This window comes from Penicillium malachiteum (genome assembly GCF_028827825.1).
Source record: "Penicillium malachiteum strain IBT 17515 chromosome Unknown utg000005l:1.0-9002435.0:326005.0-9005861.0, whole genome shotgun sequence".
In the NCBI taxonomy this organism is placed as follows: domain Eukaryota; kingdom Fungi; phylum Ascomycota; class Eurotiomycetes; order Eurotiales; family Aspergillaceae; genus Penicillium; species Penicillium malachiteum.
The window spans coordinates 960,598-986,975 of record NW_026643099.1 but is presented as its reverse complement, the minus strand read 5'-3'; the positions used below and the strand labels follow the sequence as shown (position 1 = coordinate 986,975).

Below are 26,378 nucleotides of genomic sequence, written 5' to 3'. Positions count from 1 at the left end.
TTTGGCGGTAATCAAGCGACCGCTGTGTCGACGTAATGCTGAATGAAAGGTGGATTTTGCATTGACTCTGAAGAGAGAGATAGTGCCATAGGTTTTTTAAGTTCAGTCAATACTTTCAAGCAAGGATCGCGCAAGATTTGTTGCTAAAAACAAGGACAATGGATGTTGCGACTTGTCACAGGGAGGCGAGCCTGTTGGTTGGCGACATTCTATCTGCGGGGAAATGACGAAGCGGTTTAGAAACGGGAATTGAACGGGCCAATTAAGAACTGCAAGGTTGTCACGGTGTTGATCTCAAGAATTGACAGTCCTAATTCAGGTTTCTGAAGATTAAAAAGGTTGACTGAGTCGAGTCGATATTGAAAGGAGATTCAGAGAGGAAGCGCAAAAAGCAGAGTCTGGACCTCGGGTCACGGATTCCAAGATCATGGTTGAGATAACGATTACCACTACAATGATGATAATGGATTATACTATTTAATTCTTCATCATATAAATTGTTGTATACAATCCAATTACTATGACGAAGAGTTTATTTAAGCTTATATTTTGTCATAATATGGGGGCTAATACTACGACATACATAGCACATTAGTACGGAGTACCCCGATCCCGCTAGTAACCCCAACCTCCACTGCCAGTCGCCCAAGGTCCCCCATACTCCCGGGCTACTGAATAATATCAGCCCCGGAGGTTCTAACTTCAAGTTCTTCAAGTTGGGACAAAAGAAGAAAGCTTGAACATCCAGAACTACGAGCAAATAATCACTATTCGGACATATTTTACTAGGTATTTGAGTTCAAGTTTGGCTAGTGTGGCTTATATGATTGAATAATATGGATGATATACTATGTCTTCATAAATCTTGTCTAAAACTGAACCAAATCCTTGACCTGAACAACTTGACTAGTGCGAATAGCCTTATTGGCCGCGATACCTGTAAGAATAGACATAGCGCCATCTACATGAGATGCGGCACGATTCAAACGATCAGGGACTGGTTGACCAAATAAGTCATTTAGCAAGATGGGATCTCCACCACCATGTCCTCCCTCTCCTTCAATAACCTCAGCTTCATATGGTGGTGCAAACATAGGATGCACAGTGATCTTAGTATGTGCCACAGCACCTTCTTTCCCTTGCTCTCCGCCAGAATTGACGTAGGATTCTTCGAGCACGTCCATCTCAAGTCGACCCCCAGTTCCATTGAAACAAACTCGGAAGCCTTCCCAGGGACAGTATGCATTGAGACTATATGTCATGATTGCTCCAGACTGATAGCTCACTAACACACCCATAGTATCTTCGATGTTAATACCATCACCAAACACGCTTTGATCGCGGTAGTAGCCATCCTCGTGTTCGGCGTCGAGATACATAGCTTTGAGTTGAGGGTGCTCTTCAATATGAAGAGCGAAGGGATCATTGGTTGCTGCTGAGCTACCATGAGCTCGAGAATAGAATTCGGTTTCGCCCCGTGACTCTGCGTTCTCCTTGCCGTAGAACTTCAGGTCACCCTGCGCAAAGACAGTAGATGGACGACTTCCTAACCAAAAGTTGACCAGATCGAAATGATGAGTCGACTTGTGAACCAAAAGACCGCCGCTGTTTCGTTTATCTCGATGCCAGCGACGGAAGTAATCCGCACCATGTCGGGTATTTAATAGCCATTCAAAGTGAACCGAAGTCACTTTACCAATGGCTCCATCCATTAGCAACTCCCGCACCTTAGTATTGTGAGGTGCATATCTGTAGTTAAAGGTGACGCGAAGCTGCTGTTTTGTTTCCTTCACAGCATCCAGAATCAGTTGACACTTGTTCTCGTCCACCGTCATGGGCTTTTCGCTCAACACGTCACATCCCAGTTGCATAGCACGAATGATATATTGATGATGGGATCGATCGATCGTAGTCACAATGATCACATCGGGCTTAGTCTCTTCAATCATTCGATCAAAGTCCGCAGCTTTGTATGTAGGCAGTCGCGCCAGGCCCAATTCTTGAACTCGATCATTGGCGACATTCATGCGAGTTTGATTGCTATCACAGAAGGCTACCAGAGAGGCATTCTCTTTGAAATCGCGTACAATAGCGCAGTAAAAGAACGCAGCACGTCCACCAGTGCCGACGACGGCGTACTTTGTGATAGCCATCTTGCGGTGAAATCGAGCTAGATTGCCAGTGAGTTTCAACAAAAAGAATCCTTCTAATTGGAAAGATGATGCTCGTCTATTTTGTCTTTTCAAGGTATGGTGTCTCTCACCTCGGTAAACAATACCCCTCAGCCAAGCTTGGCCAAGAGAAGAATGAACCCCCACGAAAAGCTTATGCAGCTCGATTTTTCCATCAATGAGAGAGATTTTCGGTTCCAAGGATACTTGTTCACCCCACATTATCCACCAAGGCGCTAAATGGAACTTCCATACCCCATACTTGGCGTCTTTTTACTCTCGCTTGGAACTATGATGTCTGACTGCGGGTTAAACAAGCCCGAGGCAAGCGAAGTAAGCTTATGTGTAGCTTTGGACATACTCTATCTGAACTTAGCTGAAGCCACATCACTTGGAAAAAACTCGATTTTTGAATGGTGAAAATAAGAAGGATCAAATTCATTAGGTAAAACACTGCTGTTGCATTTTAACTAAATCTATCTAAATCATGACAGAATCTATTTGAGATATTTCCCGATGCTCGCAAGATTCGAAATAGCAGATACTCCATAGCGAGCAACCTCATTCGTAGTAACCCAGACAGCCTCCTCGCCTTCACTGAAGTATGTTGGAGGAGAAGTCTTAAGGACAGTCCAATCGTGAGATTCCTTATATCCATCCGTATTGAAAAATTGATTCCAAGCCTCATGTGCAAGATCATCCCGACTCCCCTCTACCGCTGCCATGGCAGTTAGAGTGGAATGGCTTTGTCGCCATGTCGCATGGTCTGGGAATTTAAAACCAAACTCTTCAAGCTGAACAGCTGGTCCTCCATTGTATCCCCGACAGTACGCCAGCCAGACTTTCATAAATCTTCGCACTGTTTCTGGGTATTCATTCCGAATGTAGTAAATCAACTCTGTAAAGATTTCCGGGAATCCAAAGAGCATAGATAAGTGAGAGATTGCCAATTCTGGTGTAGGAGGAGGACACTCGCGCACTTCGCCTGTGGTGGGATTAAGCAAAATTGCATTGTTACCAATGCCGTGCCGAAGACCAGAAATTCCATCAAGGAGTTTGATCAGAAGTTCTTTAGAATGATTCCAGCCAGGTGATCTTCGTTCCCACGCGGTCAGCCATGCGGCAGCCAGCGGACCACAATCAAGACCAATGTTTGTCATGGCAAAGCCATCAGGTATACCAGCGTGTTCTTGAACTTTCCGATGAGAGTCCAACGTCAACAGGGTATTTTGGCAGTCTTGTAGCTCAGAGATAAGGTCACCAGTGCGTTCATCTCCAGTGAGATAAAAGTAGATTCGTCGGTAGAGCACGTTGGATATGCGGAGTTGCTTTGAGCTATCACTGAAATGCTGAACACCATGTCGAGTTCCAAACCCCTTGAATCGGCCCGCGTGGTAGACGTCCACTTCACCAGTATGCGTTGTCATAGCCTCCGCCATTTTGAACACATCGGCCTTCCCAGTATGGAGGAAGTAAAGCCAAAGCCATAAATCGGTGGAAAGCTCAGAATTGTCCCAAGCAAACCCACCAACGTCGTACCGCCAGGCATGACGATATGCATCATATGTGTGTTGCACATCTCCATGATCCCAGAACCCATACCACCGGTTCTGCTCAACTTGACCTTGGTAGAACTTGAAAAGCAGCTCCAAGTTTCTCTCTATTTCAGTCTCCTTGCTAGATGGCTCGGCACCTGAAACCTGGAAACTAGGAGCCCAGCACCCGTGAAATGCTCCAGCAGAATACAAATGCTCTGCTGTGGTGACAAGACGAGGAGGGTCTCGGACCAAGGCTGAAAAGTCACTGAATTCTTCATTTGACGGTGTAGATGTGAAGGGTCTTATGAAGAATTGGGTTGTTCTTCCAATTCCATTTGCAGAAGCAAAGCCAGGCTCAAAATCTTCGTAGGTAACATTCAGACCTTCCAACTGTTTTTCATAGGTATCCATGCCCAGTCCATCGTGATATGGGGCTGTTTCCAAAGGCTCCGCTAAGGGTGAGTATAGCCAGAGAGTCACGGCTCCCTCGTCGGATGTCAGGTTGCTTAGATCCAGTTGGGTAGGATATCGCTCCCAGAAGTCACACATCCCAACTGCCAATCCTCCACTCTGGGCTGACCCAACATAGGCGGTTCCATCTGCGCGACCTCCGCCCGTGACCTTAACCCATGAGCAGCCTGGCTTCGAGCGCTTCTTGATGTTGAACCCATCTGAGGAAAGCTGAGAAAGTGAGTAGGACTCCCAGGATGGAATATATGATACTCCTTTGGAAAGATCTGTTCGAATCCACTCTTTTTCACTCAGTGTCACCGGCCGTCCAGCTGCTTGATCTATCCGATCCTGAATAGTCGGCCCATGACGTAGACCAGTCAAGCCTTTGACCTCTTCTTTGAGAACGCCTCCATCTGAACCTCCCAGTCGAATATGTCGGTTATGTAGTTCAGTTTGTCCAAGAGGGACCAAGAAGCGAAGACCAAGGGATGTCAAGGGAGTATCTGAGTCCAAGTCGTGGATGAACGAATGAGTTATTTTAACGGTATGGGTGGCGGAGTGGATATAGAAGCGAATGTCAAACGGAAGATGAGATTCACTATCACGCTCCACGGCTCCAGCGACCTTGACAACCACCCTGCTGAATGTGGCATTTTCAACATCCACTGAACTGACTCGTGTGGCGTATTCTATACCGTTGATAGAAGCCACTACTGTGACATTTGAACACAGTGATTTTCCATCAACTTGGAGACTTTTCAACATGGATGTACTACCAGGAGCTGCAAACTCCAAGCGTAGTCCTTGTTGTGTGGTCACCAAAAGCTGGGGACCCTGGTATACAGTCTCCACTCCTTTCAAGGGTTCATTTTGGTGTGGCGCTCCCTTGACCGTGTATTTCTCACTATACCCGATATCACCACTAGCTGAATGTGCAGTCCATCTCAATGAACCATCACTCCAGTAGGCAATTTCTCGCGAGTCAAGCGGCCACCGATTTCCTTCACCTTCAATCACAAAGGCCTGACCGGGAGGGTAGAGACTTTGGGGCCACGGCATTCCAAAGGAAACGCCATCTTCGAGAAGGTGGGGTTCATTTCGGTTCAGCCATCGTAGATTATGCTCCGACATGACGATTGGCTCAAAACACTTGCAGTTGAGATTCTGAACGCTTAGACCACAAAGGATTGGATTGTCAACACGTAAAGAAATGTGCTTCGGTAATATCACCGCTAGTAACAACAGCTCATATAGTAGAAGCTCTCGTACTCTTTAATTATAAAGGGGGCTTACATCCCAAATATGAAATGAGTGGACCCAATCACGAATTTAGCGTGAATCAGATATTCCACTTCGACGCCATGAGTCCGTGACCCGAAGAACTACCGGTGTAGAGCGTCATCAAACCCCGGCAATCGTAAGACCGAGTATAGCTTCCCCTCACTCACCTTCCTTTTCCAAGGTAGAGCTCTAGGGTTCGGTGTAAGTCCCCCCCGGATCGACACTGAAAGATGCCTTTTTGATGGATGACTGATAGCCTGCATGACCACGCAATTAGCCATGAAGCCCTATCCTAGGTTTCCCCAGAAATTTAGATCCCCACATAGTCTGGGGATGCGGAGTAAACAGGAGACTGGGGTTGGTAACGTTGGAATTATCACAAATGGATTATAAACTGTCTCAAATTCACCAACTGAGAACGAGATACCAGGGGTGATTCTTTGGATCAACTTCAACCATTTTTCTCATTTTCTATTTTCTTTCTCACAATGGCTGAACATCAAGAAGATGTCACCGATCGAGGCACCACAACGGTGGTCCACGAAAAAGACGAAGAATATGGTGCCGCGATCGACACCCTGAAAGGCGCTCAACGAGCAACAGAAGATGAACACGGCATGACCCTTCGAGAGGGTATTCGCAAATATCCCAAAGCCGTGTTCTGGTCAGTATGGTTTTCCCTCGCCCTGATCATGGAGGGATTCGACCATGCCTTCGTCACCGGTTTCTTCTCCTTCCCGGCCTTCCAAGAGCGATATGGAAAACTTCAAAGTGATGGCACATACCAAATTCCCGCCAATTTGCAATCCGGTATTAGCAATGGTGTGAGTGCCGGTGAAATTGTCGGTCTATTGATCAATGGATACGTCGCCGACTTGATTGGATACCGATGGGTCATGATGGTTTGTTTATTCCTTATGACTGCGTTTATCTTCCTTCAATTCTTCGCAACCAGCATCTACATGTATATGGGCGCTGAAATTCTTCTTGGTGTTCCATGGGGTGTGTTCCAAACTCTGTCGACTACCTACGCTGCCGAAGTCTGTCCCAATGTTCTCCGACCATACCTTACAATGCTGGTCTCGTTGTGCTGGAGTGTTGGATACCTCCTCGGAACCGGTGTTCTGCGTGGCTTCTTGAACTCAAGTGGAGAATGGGCTTATCGTATCCCCTTTGCTCTCCAATGGGCTCTACCTCTTCCCTCGCTATCGGTATTTACTTCGCGCCTGAGTCTCCCTGGTGGCTTACTCGCAAAGGACGCACACAGGATGTCCGCAAAGTCCTTCATCGTCTACGATCAACGGATAGTTCAGAGTCAGATATCGATGACACAGTTGCTATGATGGAACACACGGTGAAAATTGAGAATGAGATGCATTCATCCAGCACCTATTGGGATTTATTCAAGGGTGTTGATTTACGCCGAACTGAGATCACAGTATTTGTCTATCTTATCCAAGAGCTATGTGCTCCATTGGTCTCCTACATAGTTTACTTTTTGGAGCAAGCCGGTCTGACCTCCTCGGTCTCATTTGACTTCGGTATGGGCGAGTATTCCCTCGCCATCATGGGTGTTTTTATTGCATGGTTCCTGGTTCCGAGAACTGGTCGTCGCACATTGTTGTTGACTGGTACTGGATTCATCACCTTGACTACATTCCTCATCGGCTTCCTTGGCATTCCAAGTATCACCACCCACCCAAACATTGGATATGGAATTGGTAGCATCCTGCTGATCCAATATTTTGTCCTTTTCATCACAATTGGTCCTATCATCTATACAATTGTCACAGAGATCCCATCCAACCATCTTCGCACGAAGAGTGTTGCTCTTGCGCGTGCGGTTTATAATGTCGGGGCTCTTATTTATGGTCAACTCATGCCACGCATGATCCAAAAAGCCGCTTGGGACTGGGGTGCGAAGAGTGGCTTTCTCTGTGGAGGTGTCATGGCTATTAGTTTTGTTTGGGCTTATTTCCGTCTTCCTGAGACTAAGAATCGGACTTTTGCTGAGATGGATATTCTCTTCAAGAATAACGTCAACGCAAGAGACTTTGAGAAGAAAAAGGTTGATATTGTTACGGAGACTGTGTCGGAAGAGTAATTATCTAGCCATTTGGCAATTTATCAATTCCTTAAACGAACATCACATCATGATGTGTTTTTTTCATTATTTTTACGAAATGGCTCGGTCATCTAAAGTAACGTTTGGTGGGTTCAAGTTATTAGTACAGGAAGTTTTCAAATCATCTATAGGATAGTCCAATTAAGTGGAACCGACATGTACATACTTCTTTTTCGTTGTTTACTAGCCATATAGTTTGGCTAAATGGCCGATATAGGTCCCCGCACCTATTGATGAGGATGCGCCGTCTCCTGATAGTTCCACGCCTCCCGAAGTTGGTACTGTGCCTTTTGAGTGGACAACGCCTGAAGTTCCTCCGTTTTGATCAATACATCAAGTAAAGCTGCCTGCTCAAATCTATCTGTGACTCTATCTCCGCCTATTTATTCATATCAGTGATTTCAATACTTTTTGCAATGAGGAGGCTGCATTCTTACACATTGAGACACCCATGCATGCCGTGATCGGCCCTGGTGCTGTTTTGTTCGAGAATCCGATGCCACATAAATTGAAGACATGATGTTTTATTTCAGCCTGGAATTTGTTTAGAAGTTGTCAAATTTATTGTGACCATTCCAGTATGAGGTACCTCTATCGTAGCAGCTGCTTTCTTTTGATTGGGTCCCATGCGGGGAACTCTTGGATCAAATGCTGCTAGGAGAATCCGGGCAAGGTGCCAATGTTGGATCGCAATCACTAGGCTCAATTATCAGGCATTAGAATCATAGTCAATGAATGCTTTAGTAGGAGCTTTATTACCATGGCAATCACCCATAAACCATATTTGCGGGAATACTTCTTGCTTGGAGGAATCCGGAGCTTGGTGGTAGATGGGACTGAAGCTTGGTGGCTTACAACGATACCAATCTTCACTGAACTCGAGAAGCTCAATGTAATGATGTAGGCTATGGTCTTCATCTCCATAGCAAAACGAAAGAATCTCAGCACAATGGAGAACAATACGGTTGGCCCATGTAGAGTCATCCGTAGATTCCACTGTCTTATAAATCGATCCAGTGAGACAGCTAAAATCAAGCTTGATAGGTAGCTGGGTAATCAATGCAGTATGTACCTTTTGGCGTATTCCAACCCAGAAGGCAGCGTTGCGAAGACCGCGCTCTTTCACTGCCTCTTTGGCTTGAGCGGCTAGGAAGAAGAGAGTTCCTTTAAGGTATGTCTCATCGTCAACTCCAACCAGTGGCACTTTGGAAAGTAAGATTAGTAACAGAAACGAGATTCCAGGACTAAGTCATAATGATACAACTCACCATCTAACTCTTCATAAAATCGAAGGATAACTGAAGCTGCCAGCAAATTTTCGTCTTGGACTTCATTTGTGTCGCCCAACAACGCCATCAGTTGTGAGATACATAGACTTTGATACTCCAGTGCAGTCTCAGGTCCAATATATGGCCTTGTATTCTGCATTGGCATTCTGCTCTTCATGTCGAGATTTTTTTCGTCGACTGATGTGCCTTGCTGAGGCTGAATATATGGCATAAAGAAGAGCTGGGCAATGGGAGGCTCTATAAGGAGCCACCGTAGCAAAGTGACGTTCTAAATCACAAGTATCAAACTGAAAAATTGGTGTCAGCAAGGCTTGGATCAGGTAAAAAAGAATAGACTGCTGTGGCCTGTAGAGCCTAACCAACTCACCCACTGAGCAAGTTCTTCTACGAAATACCTCATAAGATATGCCTCTTTGACCTCTTGTTGATCTGAAATAGACGAATCTGCAGACAAAAAGGCTGGAGTCTCTGAAAGATGCTCTTGAGTCAAAGTGTCAAAGCTGAGCAATCCTGTAGATTTGCGATCCGGATAATTTGTATTTGGATGGAAGGCTGGAGCCAAGTAAGGCGCCTGTGAAGGTGGACTCGCGTGAAATGTGAAATTAAACCTTTCATGACCATCTGCTAGGGAGTCAAGTAGCCCATCGCTATAAGGTGGAGTCAAGGAGCCATATTGAACCCTTGAGGTTTCATCTTGAGGACTGCTAGATGTGAACTGTAACTCAATGTGGCCATAATAATGTGCAAGGCCCACTGTTTCATCGACGAACTGAAATTCTGAAGTTATCAAGGCAATGATGAATAGCACTTGTTAGCTTCATCTGACGGATCTGGATGACCATGGTGTTTGACTAATGACTAACTGAGTGTTGATATTTGAAGCCATGGTTGATCATCTGCAAATTTGCATCCATTTTGGCCGTCTGCTCCATTTCTGATAACGAGACCTGGGAATTCGCATTCCTTTTTTATTCGATGACATCTTCCACAGATTGGCTTTGCCCCGTCACCTAATATTGTCAGTTTTTGTTTGAAATCGGTCCAACTTGAACCGAGAGTATGGGCAAGTTACATTTCAAATGACGCTCTGTAGGATGTTAATTGGTCTGATCTAATTTGAACTTTCAACCTTGGAAGTTTTAGATCAGATTTCCATACTCACTCCGACATGCATGGCTAGAAATTCAGTATAAATATATGATCAGTCAATTCAAGCTCTCAAATTAACTTGATGAACTCCAACGTTTGAAGGTGGAAAAACAGAGGTATAGTAGAGGTAGTACTAGGTCTTACCATGGGGCCGCACTGTTGAACGGCATATGTATCCTTCAAGTTCCGGTCCCAAGAGCTTCGATTTCAAGTTGGTTTCGTCTCAAATCTCTAGTATTGGGATACTACTAGAAGTTGAACATTTCTTTTTCTAGATTGGAAAAGTTAATAGGGAAACTATCGCCTTAATTGCATATGTGCAGATTGATACCCCGCACGAATGACGGGGATATTTCCCTGTTGTGCTTAAGGAGGCAAATATCCCCGGTGATCCCCCGATTTCCCCCACAAATCTCGAGTTTGCACCTGGGCACTGGCAAGATCTGCTCGAAATCATGAATGAATAAGGGACAGAAGTTTTGAATTATTTGAATATTTATATTTGAATTTGTACAATGTCATCACATCAGTTGACCACTTGGTTCACTTCAACGCCGTCCCAATGCTGTTTCCAGTTCACACCGCATAAGCCATACATCCGACCGAGTAATCGAACAAGATAAAGAGACAAGTAGATACAGAGAAGATTATTGTAAGAAAACAAGGTGAAAAAAGAGAAGGGAAGGAAGGGAAAAGAAAGGGAAATATAGTGCTACAATAGGCTTAAGCTCGAGCAAAGGGTCTGGGTTTCCAAGTAGGGCGATCAAAGCCCACTTGAGACGACTTGCCTCCATGGGTAGAGGTAGGAGTAGTGCGAGGGGGACTTCGGAAGTCTGGATATAAGCCAGACTCCATGTCCATGAGAACAGCACGCTGAGGCTCCGCTGAAGGCCAGCTGTTCGTTTTGCCGCGAGCTTTTGCGGGAGATCTTGAAACGGCGGGTTTCGCGGTGGTTGTTACGCGGGTCTTCTCTTTAATGATGTCACGGAGCTCTTTATCATCCTTGGTGATCTGGGCTTTAATGAAATCCACATCGTTAGATGCTTGCAGGGCTGACATGACAGACTCGCGTGGCTCGTAGACATAGTTCTCTGGACGAGGGGGGGAGGTTGGTGTAATAGTAAGGTCCAAGAAAGCCTGCTCGTCCTTTTCCAATAACTGAGCAATGTCCAAAGTTTCGCCGTGAGGGATTTTGTGTGGGTGTGATGGTGTGATGCAATCCATATCAACTTCTTTGCGAAGCACGTGGTCGACATCAACAGCAGAGAAATAGGCACAAGATTGGGGAAGGTCATCAATGCCCACTTGTTGAGAGAAGATGGCACGCGTCCACAGATTGGTGATTTGCAATGCCATGGCTGCACGGTACCTATCTTCGTCTTTCACCATGTAACGGATTTCATCGTGGACTGTGATTGCCAAGCGAGCTTGAATATTGAATCGCCTTATCAGATAGTCCATGCCGATGATGAGCAGATGAAGATAATCAACTCCAGATGACTGAATGGCCCAGTTGATTCGAGATGTCATAAAGCTACCTTTGTTGATGAATCGGCGCATGAGGGCTTCGGTGATTCCAGCACCAAGAGCAGGGGTTCGTGGCCTCTCTTGGTCGGCAAATTCCTCGAGCTTATTGAACACAAATGATTCAGTGCCGCCTCGCCAGAACGGGGTTTCGCTGAGAATACGACGGGAGGTTCGCACGCCTTTGGTCTCCTTGTAAAGATTTGCTGCTGTTTCCTGTGTTTGACGTTCGGTCAAAGATGGATTGAACTGCCGGAGAAGGGTGGCCGCAAACTTGAGACCAGCTCCGTAAATGCGCCCATAGTTGAAAACCTTAGCATCATTACGAGAGATTCCCAGAATCTGAGCACTGCGAGAGTGCAGATCGGTCCCTTGTGCTTTGGATCCCTCCAGTGTCATAAAACCAATGGCGTTTCCTCCGTGTATCTGGAAGGACGCGTCTCCAACAAGACTGGCAATCCAGAGTTCTTGTGAATCAACATCAGCACCAACAAACGAATAACCCGGAGGTGCCTTGATCATAGCCTTGAGCTCTGATCCAACACGATTTCCCTTCGCATTACTCGCGGTGAGCCAAGTATTCTCCACGGCACGCCGGGTGATAGTGCCCATCGGAATGATTTGAGGTAGAATAAATCCGACTCGACCGTCACTCTTGTCTTGCATGCCGTGGGATTGAACTTGGTCCTGGTAGACCACCATTTGGCTCATGATCCTGTCACGAGCACTAATCCAATAGGAGCAAGAAGCATTCATATCCAAAGCTTCTTTGGCAAGCTCATACTGAGACGATAAAATGCCTCGCTCAAAGTATTGCAGATAGCCTTTACCCAACGGATTTGTGCACCTGGCTTGAGGACCATCCTTATGCGGAACTTTGAAGTATGTATTCTTCTTGTCGTCGCGTAACTGAACAATTTTCTCCTCGGTCATATCACAAACAACAACGGGCTGATTATCGTATTTCTTCACCTCTTCTCGAGGGACTCGGAATGTCCACCCATGCTTATCAGACCAAACAAGCGGGTAACCATCCCAAGACAGCTTGAGCAGAATAGGTGCAATTCGAGTTCGGACAGTCAAGTTGATCTCTGCATTACTTGATGGGAAAAGATCTTTGTACCACTTAGGCATGCCCGGTTTCTTCTGCCGTGCTGCTGGACGTGGCGGATCGCCCTTCTTTCTACCTTTCACCATCTTGATCTCCTGGCCAGACCAATCCAGCTGCTGTAACCAAGGATCCGTTGTGTATACATCTGGTTTTTCCTTGACGTCCAGTGCATGATTGCATAATTCAATCAATTTCCGTTGAACATCTTCGAGGCGTTTGTGATAGGTTTCTTCAGCTCGAGTGATATACTCTTGCCAAGTTTCATTGACAGGAAGAATAACTGAAGAGAGATGTCGTAAAGCACCGAAGCTCACAGGGTGAGGACATGTCTCCAAGAAATTGGGGAATACCTTGCGATAGACACGGTGTGTGATGGCTACATCAGCAGCGCAGTAGTCTAACAGTTCTTCCAGTTTTGTCAACAAAGTTTCTCGATCAAGCTCGCCGAAGAAATCTCTCTGCGCCTTGTCGATAGTTACATCGCAATGGAATTTTGCCACATCTCTCAAGGAATTCACTGAGCTTCGTCCCACCCACAGTTCTTCTTCCTCTTCTCTCAGCATATTATTTTCGAGTAGCGATGCTAGTTCAGCCGAATTGTGCTCGCTAGCAATCTTGTCACGAAGATCCTTATTCTTTTTATGGCGCATCCATGTTGGTCTTTGCTGTGAGCACATTCCGTTCACAGCAACATGAAGGGACATTGTGTCCACATAGAAGTTTTGAGTCTGGCGCATATCATACTCCTCCAAAACTCGCGCGCGGTCATAACCAATGTTGTGACCAACCACGATACGAGGGCTGGATGGGTCACCCAGAGGTATCAAATGAATTTTCTCCTCTGTTTCTCCAAGTAGCCACGGCGATATCCAGGCATACCAGGTAGTCGGGCTCACAGCACAAGCCATCACAGCAAACGGATTGTCTTTGTACATAACCTCCGTGTCAAAGGTAAGCATATCTTCCTCAGGTGCATCCACAGGCTCGGAAGATCCATCCGAGTTGTATTTTGTCCACCCACTGCGCTTAACCCATTTGCGAGGCTTTGGGGGGCAATTCACGGCTGCATAGTGTTTGGCGAAGGTCAAGTAGGGTTCCGATGCATCCATTCCCAATTTATAGAAGTGCTCGTCGAGTGTTTGTCCTTGCAGAGGTGGTAGGTCGAATGCGATTGGATCGCCTCCTGACTGGGACTTTCCCAGGAGGTCATGTCTGGCTAAATGGTCTTTGGATAATGCGACAAGTTCTGGATCTGGGATGCGACCTTGGATTGGGAAAACTTGGAGGTGTACATGGTCACTCAGTTGCTGAACGCCAATCTCGTTGAACCTAGGAGATGCAGGAACTGTGAAGATCGGATGTCAGTGGGGTTGTGCAGCTCATGGCTAGTGGCTAATCGCATACCTCTGAGTGATCGCCGGGGTTCTCCATCGACACGAGTATGGTTTTTGCGACATTGCCAGCCACTCCTCGGAATCTGCCATAGTCCCTGATGAATCGGCACCGGGCGCAACTTCAAGCGCGAAGACCTCACAAGCCCCCTGGAATAAGGCGCACAGGAAGAATTCCAGGATAACATAGTCTGTTGGATTAAATTGGCGTTGAAAGGAGGCTCAGGTCATTGTCTCATCAATGAGACTGCAACCTCTGGTTGCGCTTGACTCGGATTGTATAGGCGCAAAGATCCTTGCTTTTCTAATTTCCCATTATCACTTTCCTATCGCGATATCAAGTGTCTGAGCGTCATATCCGGATCTCGGATTAACCGTCTTGCCGGCGCGTCACCGCTTTCTTATCGATTGTTAAGATAACCATCATTAATTAATTAAACTACTTCTTGTATTATCAACCATCTTCTATATATTTGCAAGGCTGTTTTTTCTCTAATTTATACTTTCTTGTATACCACTTTATATTTTCATTTCGTTGTTCATTGATTGCTCAGATTCTCAAAATCCAGGTTCCACTCAAATCACCCACCTTCTTTTTGACAAAGGCCATTTACCCCATCTCCACCTTTCAACATCTTGACTTGCGCCACACTACTATATTGTTGCCCTGTCGTACCTCCTTGCGCTCCCTACAATGAGTCGCAGGATCTCTATCATTGATTTGGCCTCCGGGCCAGCCCATCAGTACTCTGCTCCGTCGAACTCGATCCTACTCTCCTCTTCTCCCAATACCCTCCATGTCAATCCCCGTCCATTGCCACCAACACCTCCCCGCGGAGTCAAGCGCCCGCGTAGTGAAGAACATCCATACGGTTATGTTTTACCTCCCGACTTTGAGGACGACCAAATCGAATCTATCGACTTGACCGAACCGGAACAAATTTCGCCATTGGCCAAGACACTTGCGAAGCAACGGGAGGATGCAATCAAAGCGCAGCAACCAAAGGATGACACAAGCGATTCATTACTCGGCGCTTACAAATGTCCTGTGTGTATGGATACACCCGAGAATGCCACAAGTACGGCGTGCGGTATGTTTCAATTGCTTAAACCTGCTCCCTGATGCTTTGACTGACCACCCTCACGCACAGGTCATTTATTCTGTCACAACTGCATTATAGAATGCTTAAATCGTGCCGACGAGCAAAGACTGGATTCCACTAAACAAGTGCGAGGTACTTGTCCTGTGTGTCGAAAAGCCTTGACCAGGAACGATGCGGCCGGCCCTCGTCGGAGCTTAATACCCCTCAAACTCAAATTGATGACGAGAAAACGCAGCTTGCTTCCACCAGCTGAAGCCTGATATGTGCTTCATCTTATTTTTCTTTTTTATACGGAGCATTTCTTCCCTGGGAGCATTTTAAGACGCTGGCGTTTTTCGCATGTGGAAAAGGTTGTCACTGGTTTTAGCAACTACTTCTTATGACTGAAATGAACAACTCAAACAACGCTTAGTTCATCTTATGACCTGTGTTTTCTTAGAATTTTACACTCGAAACATCACTGAACTACCCATAGCTTCCAAGGAAATCACCCAACTTGGACACTTACTAATGAGGACCTCGGGAATCAGCGCTAATAACTTGCGGAATAGCGCACCGAGCGGACTTTGACTCTAAACGGATGCTTCGGAGTCGACAGGACGTGTAAGATCTCGGGAAGTACTGGTCAAACCTGCGATTCAGACTAGATGGGTCCCCCTCGGATTTCAACAGCGAGAAGAACATTCAAATTTTATCATGATGATCACTCTTTACGAGGAGTTTGATTTAGATATATGAACATGTGTATCATGGTGTACTATTGTGACTAGTAGTAGCTAAACCGGCAAAGCCATGCCTTTACCTTCCTCCGAGTCTGTCAGTGTCTGGTTGTCTCCCCTCTTATTCTTTGTAACTGTGTATATGTTAACTGTGTGTAGGTATGAATCATGCTGGATCGTCTTGGGGCTGGTCGAAAAAAAAAACCTTGGAAATGGATTATCCTCATCCGCATATTCCACAACTTCTTTTGCTCGTGAAATGACAGGGTAAAAGCCCTTCATTGTTCTCGGCATTGGCGACAGACGGTATTTTGGAACCTAAATGGTCTTGAGAAGACCGAGAGCGTCTCCTCTTAGCAAGGTGTTGCTAGTGGCACCGTGGGTGGCACTCCGTAGAGTAGACTCCGTAGAGTAATAAAAGTACAAAAAAATCCCAGGACGAGACCATGGGCACGGAAGGCTCACCTCTAGGATTGATGTCTTGACCATCTCGAAGGTAACATGTCAAGAGAGTATGTTTGGAACGGGACCTAAGGTCTTGAGAAGACCAAACGAATCTCCTCTTAGCAAGGGTGTTGCTAGTGGCACCGTGGGCAGGACTCCGTAGAGCAATAAAAATACAAATCCCAGGACGAGACCATGGGCACGGTAAGGCTCACCTGGAAGATTGATTCCTGTGGGTTGGTGCCTGCAAGCGTCTGTATCAAAGTTGGGATGTGGAATGCAATCTAAGGTCTTGAGAAGACCGCGAGTCTCCTCTTAGCAAGGGTTGCTACTGGCACCGCGGGCGGGGCTCAGTAGAGCAATAAAATACAGAAATTCCAGGACGAGACCATGGGCACGGAAGGCTCACCTGGATGATTGGTTGAGTGTGTTGATAGATGGATGGATGGATGGAAAGGTGGAAGGATGGATGAACATGAGGAGTGGAAGTGGGTTGGGGAAAAAAAGGAAGAAGATTTGAAATGATGAGAGATCCCATGAATTTATACCCTGTGGTAGGCAGCAAGATCAAACAGCTCTCAAGATCACGCAGGCCCCAGGATCAAACATGTCGCAAGATCACGCAGTCCCAAACAGGAAACGTAGGCGAAGACAGGCGAGGTGAGAGATTGATCTTGGGCAAACAATGAAACCACACCTGATATCTTTTGCGTCGGGCTCATGAACTCCCAGTTTTAATGTCGGATCACCCTATTCTCCTTTCCCATAAAGCCGTAGTAGGTTTTCCAGTGAGGCTGGCAAGGTATACACAAGAGAAAACAACCTAGCATGAAGCCGATCTAAACAAATTTCCCTTACCAGAAAACAGAGTGTGTGAACAATACTACCAGGAGACGAGAGTAAAAGACCCATTTTAGACTAGATATCGGAGGTAGCCCCCAGAAGCATCAAATAAAAGACAATCAATTGATATCATTCTTAATCCTCTTCTACATAGATGAGTTGTGGGCCTTTTACACAGTGAAAGACTGCGCCGAGAGACATCCTTCATACGTGAAAAACATGAAATTGCCAAAAAGGCCTCATTAATGGGAGCTATCCCATACCATTATGCCACGTACTTGTAGATTTTGCCCTCGCCACGTTCCATGTAGTCCCTCTCAATCAACCTGCAGAAACGAAGTCAGTCAATGTATCAATAGGGGGCCTCGGAGTACTGTAGACTTACTTCTCAATGCTAACCTTGATATCCGCAGGTTGCAGTGTGCCGCGGTTGCGAGTCGCCTCGATAACCTCGACAATCAACTCAGAGTGCTTAATAGTCTTTCGGCTCTTCATGATCCGCACAATGGCGGCCTGGGTTTCGTAATTCCGGTCCGCAGCCACACGCTCATGCGTGGACTTGTTCTCCTCCTTGGTCTCCTTGAGCTGAATCTGATTAATCTTGATCCGCATCTTCGGATCAGTGAAATTGGGATTGTATGTGAACTGGTCAGTTGGCTCAACTTCCTTCCCCTTGGGATTCTTAGCCAGCACCCGATACTTGGCGCATGCTAATGATTGGAGAGTTCGTTTCAACTCCGGATCCGCTGGAACCTACATGTTAGCTCCACTACTACTGACCAGGGAGGATGTGGCAACTTACAGAGCCCTGTTTGCTCCTGGATATCCGAATATGCCAAACTATCGCCCTCTGCGACATCGTTGAAGAGAAGAAGCACAATTGCTTGGAAGGAGCTGACAACTAGTTCCTTGTCACCCTTGGGAAAACGAGCTCGTAATTGACAGTGCGCCAGTTGGTGCTTCCAAGTTAACTTGCGACCGGTGTGTTTGCTGTTGTAAAATGTCTCAAAGTTGCGAAGCACGCCCAGGATGTTTGGCGGGACTTGTACCGGGACATCCTGATATGATGGCCAAGAGGCAGCTGAAAGAACGCTGACATTCAGATCCATGGGCGAACGCTTACTACGATCAAGCTGCTTTTGCATCGAATTATAAGCAGCCATCTCATCTCGCGCAACATCCATATCGTTGAACATCGACTCAAGATTGTGAGTAAAGCTTGAACCACATTCTGTAACATCACGTTAGCATAACAGGGAAGGATCAGGCTTGGGATTTGTTAGTATTTGTGGCTCCATACCTTTCTTCAGCAGAACGAGCATTTCCTTCTCAGCCTCATCACTGGCACTCCGGTTCATCAACAAACGGCGCGCAAGGTCATTCTTGTAGAAAGCCTCGAAAACAGCCTTTCCTTGGACAAACCGGAACAGATCTAGCACTTGATCAAGTTGCCGTCGCATTTCAGAGAAAGAGTCATCCAGTGGCGCATCCGATTGACCAGGTGTAACTACCTTCAAGCCACCTTTCAGCAACCGATCGACATATTTTGCAATCATCTCGCCAGTCTTAGGGTTGTCAGTGCCACCCGTAGATTCTGACTTCTTGCCCAAGTTCATGAAATGGCCAAAGGCGTCACGGAGGGTGTTGCCTAGGTCATTGTCCCCATCAAAGGCGTCAGACAGTGTGGTATCAAGTTGCTTTTTGAATCGGAGTAAGCGGTTGACCATGTCTGCTTCATGCTGTTCATCGAATACAATGCCGGAACCTTCCTCTTTGATGAAGCTACTAAACGCTGGTTTGAGCTTGATACCGAGATTCCGTCGACTGAGTAGACCATAAAGCTTTTTCAGTGCAACGTTGTTGTCTGATCGCATCAAGCCTATCACTTCATTCTCTCTGAGAAGAAGGTCCTCATGCTCTGCGAGGAGGATCTCATCCAAAAGTTCAGACAACTTCTGTTTGGTGCTGCGATTAAGAGAGTACAACCCACAACGTGTTACCTCACGATCGATCAATTGGTCACTGTTCTCAACATATGAAGCCAGTGGTTTCTCCGATTCTGCAGCTGCCCACCTGCTGACAAATGTCTTGGTACTAGCGATGAACAACGGCTCGAAATCGCTATTGTAGACATCTAGGTTGTGGAAAAGATCAATGGAAGATCGAAGTAGACTAGTATCTTGTATGACCTTAGTCTCTGCGCCTCGATCCACCGAGATAAGGTCACAGGCACCCTGTAAGATCTTGGGCTTCAGGATTGTGTCGGCGAAGACATAAGAACGAAATTGGGCGAGTCCCATTTCGTGGATCATTGGTAAGTCCTTTGAATGGAGGAGGAATGACTGGTCAAGGTAATAGAAGACCCAGCGGATCAGAATCTATTGAGGAGATTAGCTTGTGCACTGGTCCCAGCATAGTTCTTGTCAATAACAACATACAAGTCTTGAATACCAGGAGGACCATGCCTCATTCACTGCGCGTAATGTATCGACATCATTCCCACCTCCAGCTCTCGTCACCAGATTGTTGCGTAGCTTATCCGAAACGTATTCCTTGCATCTGTCTTGGATATTCTTCGCCAGAAGAGTCGCACGACCCTGCCGACATATGTTCTCCGCGCCCTTATAGAGTTCCTCGAGTGAGGTACTGGGCTTCTGTCCGTCAAAAATCTCCGTCAAGGCCTTATCAAGCTGCTGCCATATCCTGTCGAAATACGGCTCATTATTCCCACGAGGAGCAGTGCGGAGGTTCTTAACGACAAGCTTCTTGGCACTGACATTGGGGCCGAAATTATTTTGACGAGAGTTATTCAGGTTCAATGGTTGACCTTTGGCCGAGGCAGTACTCTGTCCAGGAAGAGCTCGAACAAAAGCGTTGCCGTTCTTGGGCGGGGATCCGGAGAAGTTATACATCTTATTGGGTGAGACGGTTTGAGCTGGCGACCGGCGGGAGGGGGAGATGGAGAGACGAGATCGCTTTGAGACCGGGGAGGAAGATGAGGGCAGGGATTCGTATGCGTGTTTATTCTTTGATAAAAGCTCAGAGAGGGTCCTTTGCGACGGTGGATGCGATGTCTCTCCTTGATCAGGAAGCTTCCTCTTGCCGATCGACTTGCGCTTACCGCTCCTCTGGTCGTGGTCGCCCGTGTGCTGCATCTACCCGGTTTAGACCGATTCTTGTGGGGGAGCTGTTTAGCAAGGGAGGAATGACGATACTAGATGGAGATCAACCATTGCCGTGGGCGGAGAGACGCGGGTTCGGATATTTGAGAGGGGAATTGACGTCTTCTTCCTGCGAAGTGAACTCGGCGATAAGATTCGGAGCTAGAAGATCATTTTCCACGCACTCGTTACTTGGAAGTTTGAACCTTGGAAGTAGATGAGGACTGGAAATTCAAAGATCTTCAAGATAGTTCTGAATGTATCATCTGAGTACTACTAGTAGCACGCACTACCAGTGATCCGTAGAAGGGGTGATCACCAAGTTAAGCTGAAGTTCTAGCTACTACTACTATTTACAGCCCTGGAGAAACTTGAAGAATACCCAGCACATATATATTACTACCGTTGATACTAATATGAAAGTGATAGTACTCAAATAGATCATCACGAAAATTCATTCCTAATTCATTCGAAAATTGAAATGACCCATCAAAACTAGCTCGATTCCAACCGCCGAGCTTTGAAAAGCAGCTTACTCCACATAATTTACATGTCGTTCCCTTGCATTCATACTACACCCCTTCCACTAGTAGCTACCAGTTAAAGGTCGCTTTATCTCGTAGAGTATCACGAGAATAAGGTGGTCCGGGTGGTTTGTTGAACCTCTTGTTCTTCAAAGTCAAGGTAATCAGTCGCAGTTACAAGAACCATGAATGACTTGACCAGTTCACAAAGCACTTCTTGGTGACCGGCTAAAGCGCCACCTCCAATCTTGGCGAATCGTTTGAACACTCCAACCATGCATGCGCGGTTCTCGCCAATAAAAGCACGAGTCTGTGCCTTGATTTGCTCGTTGTGGATACCACGAGAAAACACAGCGGTCACGATAACACGGAGTACTGACAGAAGGAGATCGTAAAACCTTCGCAAGGAATCAGGGTCATCAATATCTACTGCCGTTAGTAAATCTATGAAACTCGAAAATCATAATTATGGGTAAACCAACCAATGCCGATATCGGGGTCAACGGCGAAAAGCTGAGACTCTCGGACTGACTCGAAAAGACCGCTCTTGAGCACGACCATTGCTCCCTTCTTGTTCTGACAAAGCAGTTGGAGCAAAGCCAACAGTGACTCGGAGGAAGCAAGAAGAACAGCCGCGTCTAAAAGAAAATATCATTGATGAGAAATTGTTATGAGAATGCTAGAGGATGAAGACATGACTTACCGGCTGCTTGAGCATTCCGCAGCTCCTCGGGTAAGGACCTGATGGTGTCCAGGAAAAGAGTGAGATAGTTAGACTGTGAGATCAACTCCGCAAGAACACAATCAGTGGCGGAATCAAGGGCGGCCAAACAGTTCAACAAGAGAAGAGAAGCTGCTCTACAGCTTTCCTGGCCATTGTAGGCGTCATCGCAGATAATTTCCACAAGGGCAGACCCTGAAGATTTGACGACTTGCTGACTATGCCGTCGGAGAACATCATGAGTCAAATCGGATGTTGTGATGCGATTAATGTAATGAGAGCATATTCCATACAATGTCTCCCTCAAAGACACATTGCCGGTAGCAACCTTGATGCCTCGCATAGAGACTTGGAAAATCTGGTGTAGCTTCTCATCAATGATGTCTCCACTTCGAGAGCCGTGAATCGTAGACAAGTCGGATGTGAGCTTGCCAATCAGCGTTTCAGCAAGTCGCGCAAGCTCAATTGCCTCTGGTAAATCTCCCTCGATGGAAATCTCGAGTTTAGGGAGGATGAGCTGAATGACATGCAGGATGAATGTAGGCCGATTAGAATCATCCATAACCGAGCAACTGATGATAGTAGTAATCAGCTCGGCCCAGGAGCTGAGAGCGAGGTAACGGTTATGTTGAATCTGGCGAGACTGGTTTGTTGCGAGGATAAACAACTTCAAACTATCAGCTTCTCTTTGGAACTGTTCTTCATCTTGAGGTCGGGACAGCCCATGGGCCATCAGCTTGGCTTTTTCAACCTGGATAAGCTCCTCAACCTCGGAAATACTATAGAGCAGGATGGAGTCTTCTTCCTTAGCACAAACATCCAAAGCAACATGACCAAGCAGTGACAGATCCGGCAGACTGAAGTCACGGACCACGTCCAAATCCGCAAAGTCAAACAAATCGAACACGGACGGGATTCTGATAGTTTCGCCATCCACTGTTGAGTTCCCAAGCAGCGTAGACAGGATCTCGTCTTGAAGAGTAGGCGATCCAGTCTTCGCGGCAGCACGGATTTCAGTGGCAGCGTATGCGAGAAGGTGGCTTCGATAAAGCAAAAATTCAGCCAAGGCCGACGTAGCATCCGTGAGCCAAAATTGTTCATCTGTCACTGGAAAGCCATTCCAGGGAGTATTTGGACCAACAATGACCTGTCTGGTGAACATGCTGTCTAGGAACGCATGAGCGCGCATCTCACCGAGCGTGAAATATGTTGCAAGCTTAGAAGACCACAAGTGTCTTAAGACCTCAAAAGCAATGCGTTTAATGTGAAGGGTCCATGATGTAAATTGCCCGTCGAGGTGCTCAGGATAAAACTTGAGGAACTCAATGATGGTGTGAAATAGCGACATACGCTCCGCGAATAAGCCATTTGTTGGCACATCGAGCATATTACCCACAGAACCAAAACCAAGAAGAAGATGCGCAACAGTAGGACGGTCGGTGATCATCCCCAAGCAGCTATTCAAAAGAGCCAAAAGACTCTCTCGGATAACATAGCCGGCTGTCCGAGCCCCCCCACTCCAGTTCTCTCTCGTCTGGGCGCATTTGCGACACAAGCGAGCGAGATACACTGTCAACATCCACCTCACTAGCGAGAACTTCCACGATTTTATTCGAGGACTGCCACTTGGTAATCTCTGGGGAGGACATTTTGTTCAGCTTGCGAGAACTTGCGAGTTTTTCCAATAACGCCATTGCAGTAATGGTAAGTTGCTGGTGTCCTGTACCACAATACAAGCACAGAACAGGAACCAAAGACAGGTTATTAAGCACGCTATCTTCGAAAGAAGCGAGCGACGAGTTCGAAACATTCACTTTGATGGTTCCCATGTGAGTCTTCACCAATGGCTTCACCACGTTAAAATACGTGGATTGAAGATCCATAATCATGTTCATCACTTCAAGGCTGCGAAGAAGGGTCAATACCACCACAGAATCGGATGACGCCTGTGCAATATGTGCGATATCCTGCTGGCTAGTAGCGAACAAAGCTTTGAGGACATCTTCGTTGAAAAGCCATTCCATCACACGAGCAAACGGATGAAGGCGAAGGTATGTGGCGAGGGCTGAGCTTGTAGCAGCCGAGTCAGATGCATGAGACGGTTGACTGAGCACGGTTACCAGGTCCTCGTTGAAAGTTCGCAGACTTGCGAGAACGAAGTTCAAGCAGTTGTAGGTCAGCAGACGGGACTGATAGTCATTTAGCTCCTGGATTTTGCGAGACAAAGCGTGTCCTAGAATGAAGTCGACATAGGGTTCAATGCCGGGCATGCGATAAGCTGAGCCTAATGACTCTGGGAAGGAAAGTGATAGAGGATTATCAGTGGATTCAGATGGTGGCTCGATCAACGAATTTACCAAGCCAACTAGCGCATTGGTTTGATCAAAGCTCTCGCCAACCATCTGAAACGCTTGTTGCTGGCGCCATGCACCCATATTGGAACTAGGCATGTGAGGGAATTTGCCAAAGCATAGAGAAGCCAAGCGCTCGCAAGATAAGTAGGTGTCTACTTGGATCCACATCTCGTTACCGTAGGCGATAGTCTTATCAGTCATCAGCGCCGAGAGCGTGGCAAAGGTGGTAGCCCTGAGATGTGTCGGAATTGGTCCACTGCATAACTTGAGAAGATTTTCGACCACATTGAACGTTTGATTCTGTAGCATCCACTCCCGAATGGTTCCACTTTGCTTGCATAGGTGTCCCATCAGACGCAGGTAACAAGTCAACATGACTGGACTCTCGGGCTCGCTCATATCTACAGGCTCTGATTTGCGGCTGCGCATCATGCCTTGCGGAGTAGCACCCGATGAAGGCTTTTCCGTGATACGGGTGGCATAGAGTTCTAGTTCAGCAAACATTTGCATCCAGTTCATTGTCGTTGAACGTTTTAATTTCGAGCCCATGAACTTGTCTTCTTCCGATAGGAACCGATGGGCAGCAGCGGCATTGTCTTCGCCCTCGGAGATAGAGCAAAGCATCTCACAGAAAGCGCTTACACGAGGGACAGTTTGTCGTTTAGATGCCCATTGAAGAAACCCGTAAAGGTTGCCATCGGAGTCACCCCAGAATTCCTGTGCAGCTTCCTGTCGGTGCTCAAAGGAGAATGAGATAACCATCAAAAGCGACTCAAGGTGGGTTCGTGCCTCAACCAAGCCACGGTGGAGACTTGATGTCAGCCCATCCCTGAGAGCCGTGATTTGATCTAGCCTCTGGGTGTCCTCCTCCGATTTGAGCAAGCGAACAGCATCCGGCATATTCGCAATACAAGATTCCACATAGACTTCAAAGCTCTCCATCAATAATTGTTTCATGTAATCACTGCAAGGATCCAGTTCGGGCAATGTTATGACGCTTTCTCTGAGAAGAAGTGCCACGAGTTCACTTCGGGCCGGGTCAGCCCATTCTTCACTGTTGACCCTGGAACAGATGGCCAGCATCAAGTCAAGGGCACCATCATCCAGAGCGGTCATGAACATCTTGGTGCGGTCCTTTGCTTCCTTTTCCGGATCAGATGCTCCTGGGATGGGAGAAGGTGGTCCATCCTCAAAATACCATCCACTGTAGACCGAGAGCCACAAAGCAATAATAGCAGCATGGAACTGCGGTAATTTCCAAGTTTGGCTATCTGTAGCACTGGTAATGGCTGAGTGTAGGCTCCGAGCTTCCTGGCGTGACTGGTTGCCCTCGGGAGAACCGTATCGACTGAAGGCCGCAATAGTTAGGGGAATGTAGTGAATCAACAGCCCGTCGAGTCTCTCCAATTTCTTCAACTGGCTAATAAGAACACGGAAGTCTTCAACGCTTGTCAATGATCCCTTGAATAAATGACACAAGACGGCACCAAGCGATTCGTGCTGTTGCTGGAGGCTGTGACGTTGATATTCAATCGCTTCCATGATATCTTGATCTTCTTGTTGACCAACAACAGAAGCTTTCTGGGCCTGGTCTGCAAGCAGCAATATCCACTTTTCAATGTCATTCATTGCCTGCAAGGCCTTTCTCGAATAAAGCGAGGCGTTTTGCAGAGAACTCTTGGTCTCCAGGATCTCTTCCAAAGCATTCTGTGCGTAAGTTGCGAGAATCTGTGGCTCGGTGTCGCCCGATATGCGGAAAATAAGGCGTAGGCACTCCAGGAGGAAGGACCGGCGTTCGTGGAAGCGCATAATGGCGGCAATCAAAGGTGGGCGGTCCAGGACTTGCGAATCCTCCTGCGCAGCCAGGAACATCCCAGCCGCCTCCAGCTCGTCAATGTTCAGCGCATCTGCTAGTTGTAGAGCACCTTGCTGGAAATCTGTGTTGATTTCATATGTGACATCGGCAAATTTGATTTTCCCTATGCGATTGGACTCATTGATTAGCAAGCATTCAATGAGCAGAGTTGCAATAAATAGGTTATATGTGTTTCACCCACCTGAGAGAACTTGCTGGCGGCTTGTATTGTTTTTCGCGGGTTTGTCTAGGAGTTTCCGGAAGTCTTTAATGTGATGGTCCAATTCAGCGATTAGTCGTTCAACATTGGATAGTGAAGAATCCGAAGCAGCAGAAAGATCCTGGTACAGGCCACGCAGGCCCGCCAGGTTTTCGTGAAGCTCTGCCATGACGGTGCGAGGTGAAAGAGGTGGGAGAGGGAAGCTGTTAAAGAGCTCTGTTGTTTCAAAAGGCGGAACGCGATCAAAAATCCCGGGCGGTCATGACCTATTCTGCCACTCCACAAACAACTCTCCACTTGGCGCACCTGCGCACCTGTTGATGATGATCGATTAATAGAAGAAGTTTCATGAACAGAAGACCTCAAAGGCGATTGATGTTGCTTACAGCTGAGGTTTCCTGT

At 46.8% G+C, this 26,378-nt stretch overlaps 9 protein-coding genes across 9 annotated transcripts; 2 read left to right on the top strand and 7 right to left on the bottom strand.

Moving 5' to 3' along the window:
- Window positions 1–869: 869 nt before the first annotated feature.
- N7483_010405 (Gfo/Idh/MocA family protein) lies at window positions 870–2,153 on the bottom strand (the record flags this gene model as incomplete). The annotated part of the gene is made up of 1 exon (XM_057093832.1): window positions 870–2,153. One exon carries the CDS (start codon window positions 2,151–2,153, stop codon window positions 870–872), a length of 1,284 nt encoding a protein of 427 aa, XP_056939803.1.
- Window positions 2,154–2,668: 515 nt separating this feature from the next.
- N7483_010404 (polysaccharide lyase family 26 protein) lies at window positions 2,669–5,293 on the bottom strand (the record flags this gene model as incomplete). Its single annotated transcript, XM_057093831.1, has 1 exon — window positions 2,669–5,293. The coding sequence occupies one exon, from the start codon at window positions 5,291–5,293 to the stop codon at window positions 2,669–2,671; it is 2,625 nt and encodes an 874-aa protein (XP_056939802.1).
- Window positions 5,294–5,931: 638 nt separating this feature from the next.
- Window positions 5,932–7,547, top strand: N7483_010403 (putative MFS alpha-glucoside transporter; the record flags this gene model as incomplete). Its single annotated transcript, XM_057093830.1, has 2 exons — window positions 5,932–6,654; window positions 6,675–7,547. The coding sequence occupies 2 exons, from the start codon at window positions 5,932–5,934 to the stop codon at window positions 7,545–7,547; spliced, it is 1,596 nt and encodes a 531-aa protein (XP_056939801.1).
- A 248-nt stretch (window positions 7,548–7,795) lies between these two features.
- Window positions 7,796–8,924, bottom strand: N7483_010402 (uncharacterized protein; the record flags this gene model as incomplete). Its single annotated transcript, XM_057093829.1, has 5 exons — window positions 7,796–7,947; window positions 8,006–8,102; window positions 8,158–8,264; window positions 8,424–8,771; window positions 8,837–8,924. 5 exons carry the CDS (start codon window positions 8,922–8,924, stop codon window positions 7,796–7,798), a joined length of 792 nt encoding a protein of 263 aa, XP_056939800.1.
- Window positions 8,925–9,094: 170 nt separating this feature from the next.
- On the bottom strand, window positions 9,095–9,771 carry N7483_010401 (uncharacterized protein; the record flags this gene model as incomplete). Its single annotated transcript, XM_057093828.1, has 3 exons — window positions 9,095–9,125; window positions 9,253–9,626; window positions 9,721–9,771. The coding sequence occupies 3 exons, from the start codon at window positions 9,769–9,771 to the stop codon at window positions 9,095–9,097; spliced, it is 456 nt and encodes a 151-aa protein (XP_056939799.1).
- A 958-nt stretch (window positions 9,772–10,729) lies between these two features.
- On the bottom strand, window positions 10,730–14,220 carry N7483_010400 (DNA-directed DNA polymerase gamma MIP1; the record flags this gene model as incomplete). The annotated part of the gene is made up of 2 exons (XM_057093827.1): window positions 10,730–13,986; window positions 14,046–14,220. 2 exons carry the CDS (start codon window positions 14,218–14,220, stop codon window positions 10,730–10,732), a joined length of 3,432 nt encoding a protein of 1,143 aa, XP_056939798.1.
- A 506-nt stretch (window positions 14,221–14,726) lies between these two features.
- Window positions 14,727–15,395, top strand: N7483_010399 (uncharacterized protein; the record flags this gene model as incomplete). Its single annotated transcript, XM_057093826.1, has 2 exons — window positions 14,727–15,123; window positions 15,184–15,395. 2 exons carry the CDS (start codon window positions 14,727–14,729, stop codon window positions 15,393–15,395), a joined length of 609 nt encoding a protein of 202 aa, XP_056939797.1.
- A 2,011-nt stretch (window positions 15,396–17,406) lies between these two features.
- N7483_010398 (cullin family protein) lies at window positions 17,407–20,296 on the bottom strand (the record flags this gene model as incomplete). Its single annotated transcript, XM_057093825.1, has 5 exons — window positions 17,407–17,467; window positions 17,527–17,887; window positions 17,944–18,372; window positions 18,442–19,519; window positions 19,580–20,296. The coding sequence occupies 5 exons, from the start codon at window positions 20,294–20,296 to the stop codon at window positions 17,407–17,409; spliced, it is 2,646 nt and encodes an 881-aa protein (XP_056939796.1).
- Window positions 20,297–20,929: 633 nt separating this feature from the next.
- On the bottom strand, window positions 20,930–26,145 carry N7483_010397 (nuclear pore complex Nup192/Nup205 family protein; the record flags this gene model as incomplete). The annotated part of the gene is made up of 5 exons (XM_057093824.1): window positions 20,930–21,252; window positions 21,309–21,464; window positions 21,530–23,004; window positions 23,066–25,880; window positions 25,959–26,145. 5 exons carry the CDS (start codon window positions 26,143–26,145, stop codon window positions 20,930–20,932), a joined length of 4,956 nt encoding a protein of 1,651 aa, XP_056939795.1.
- Between the last annotated feature and the right edge of the window lie 233 nt (window positions 26,146–26,378).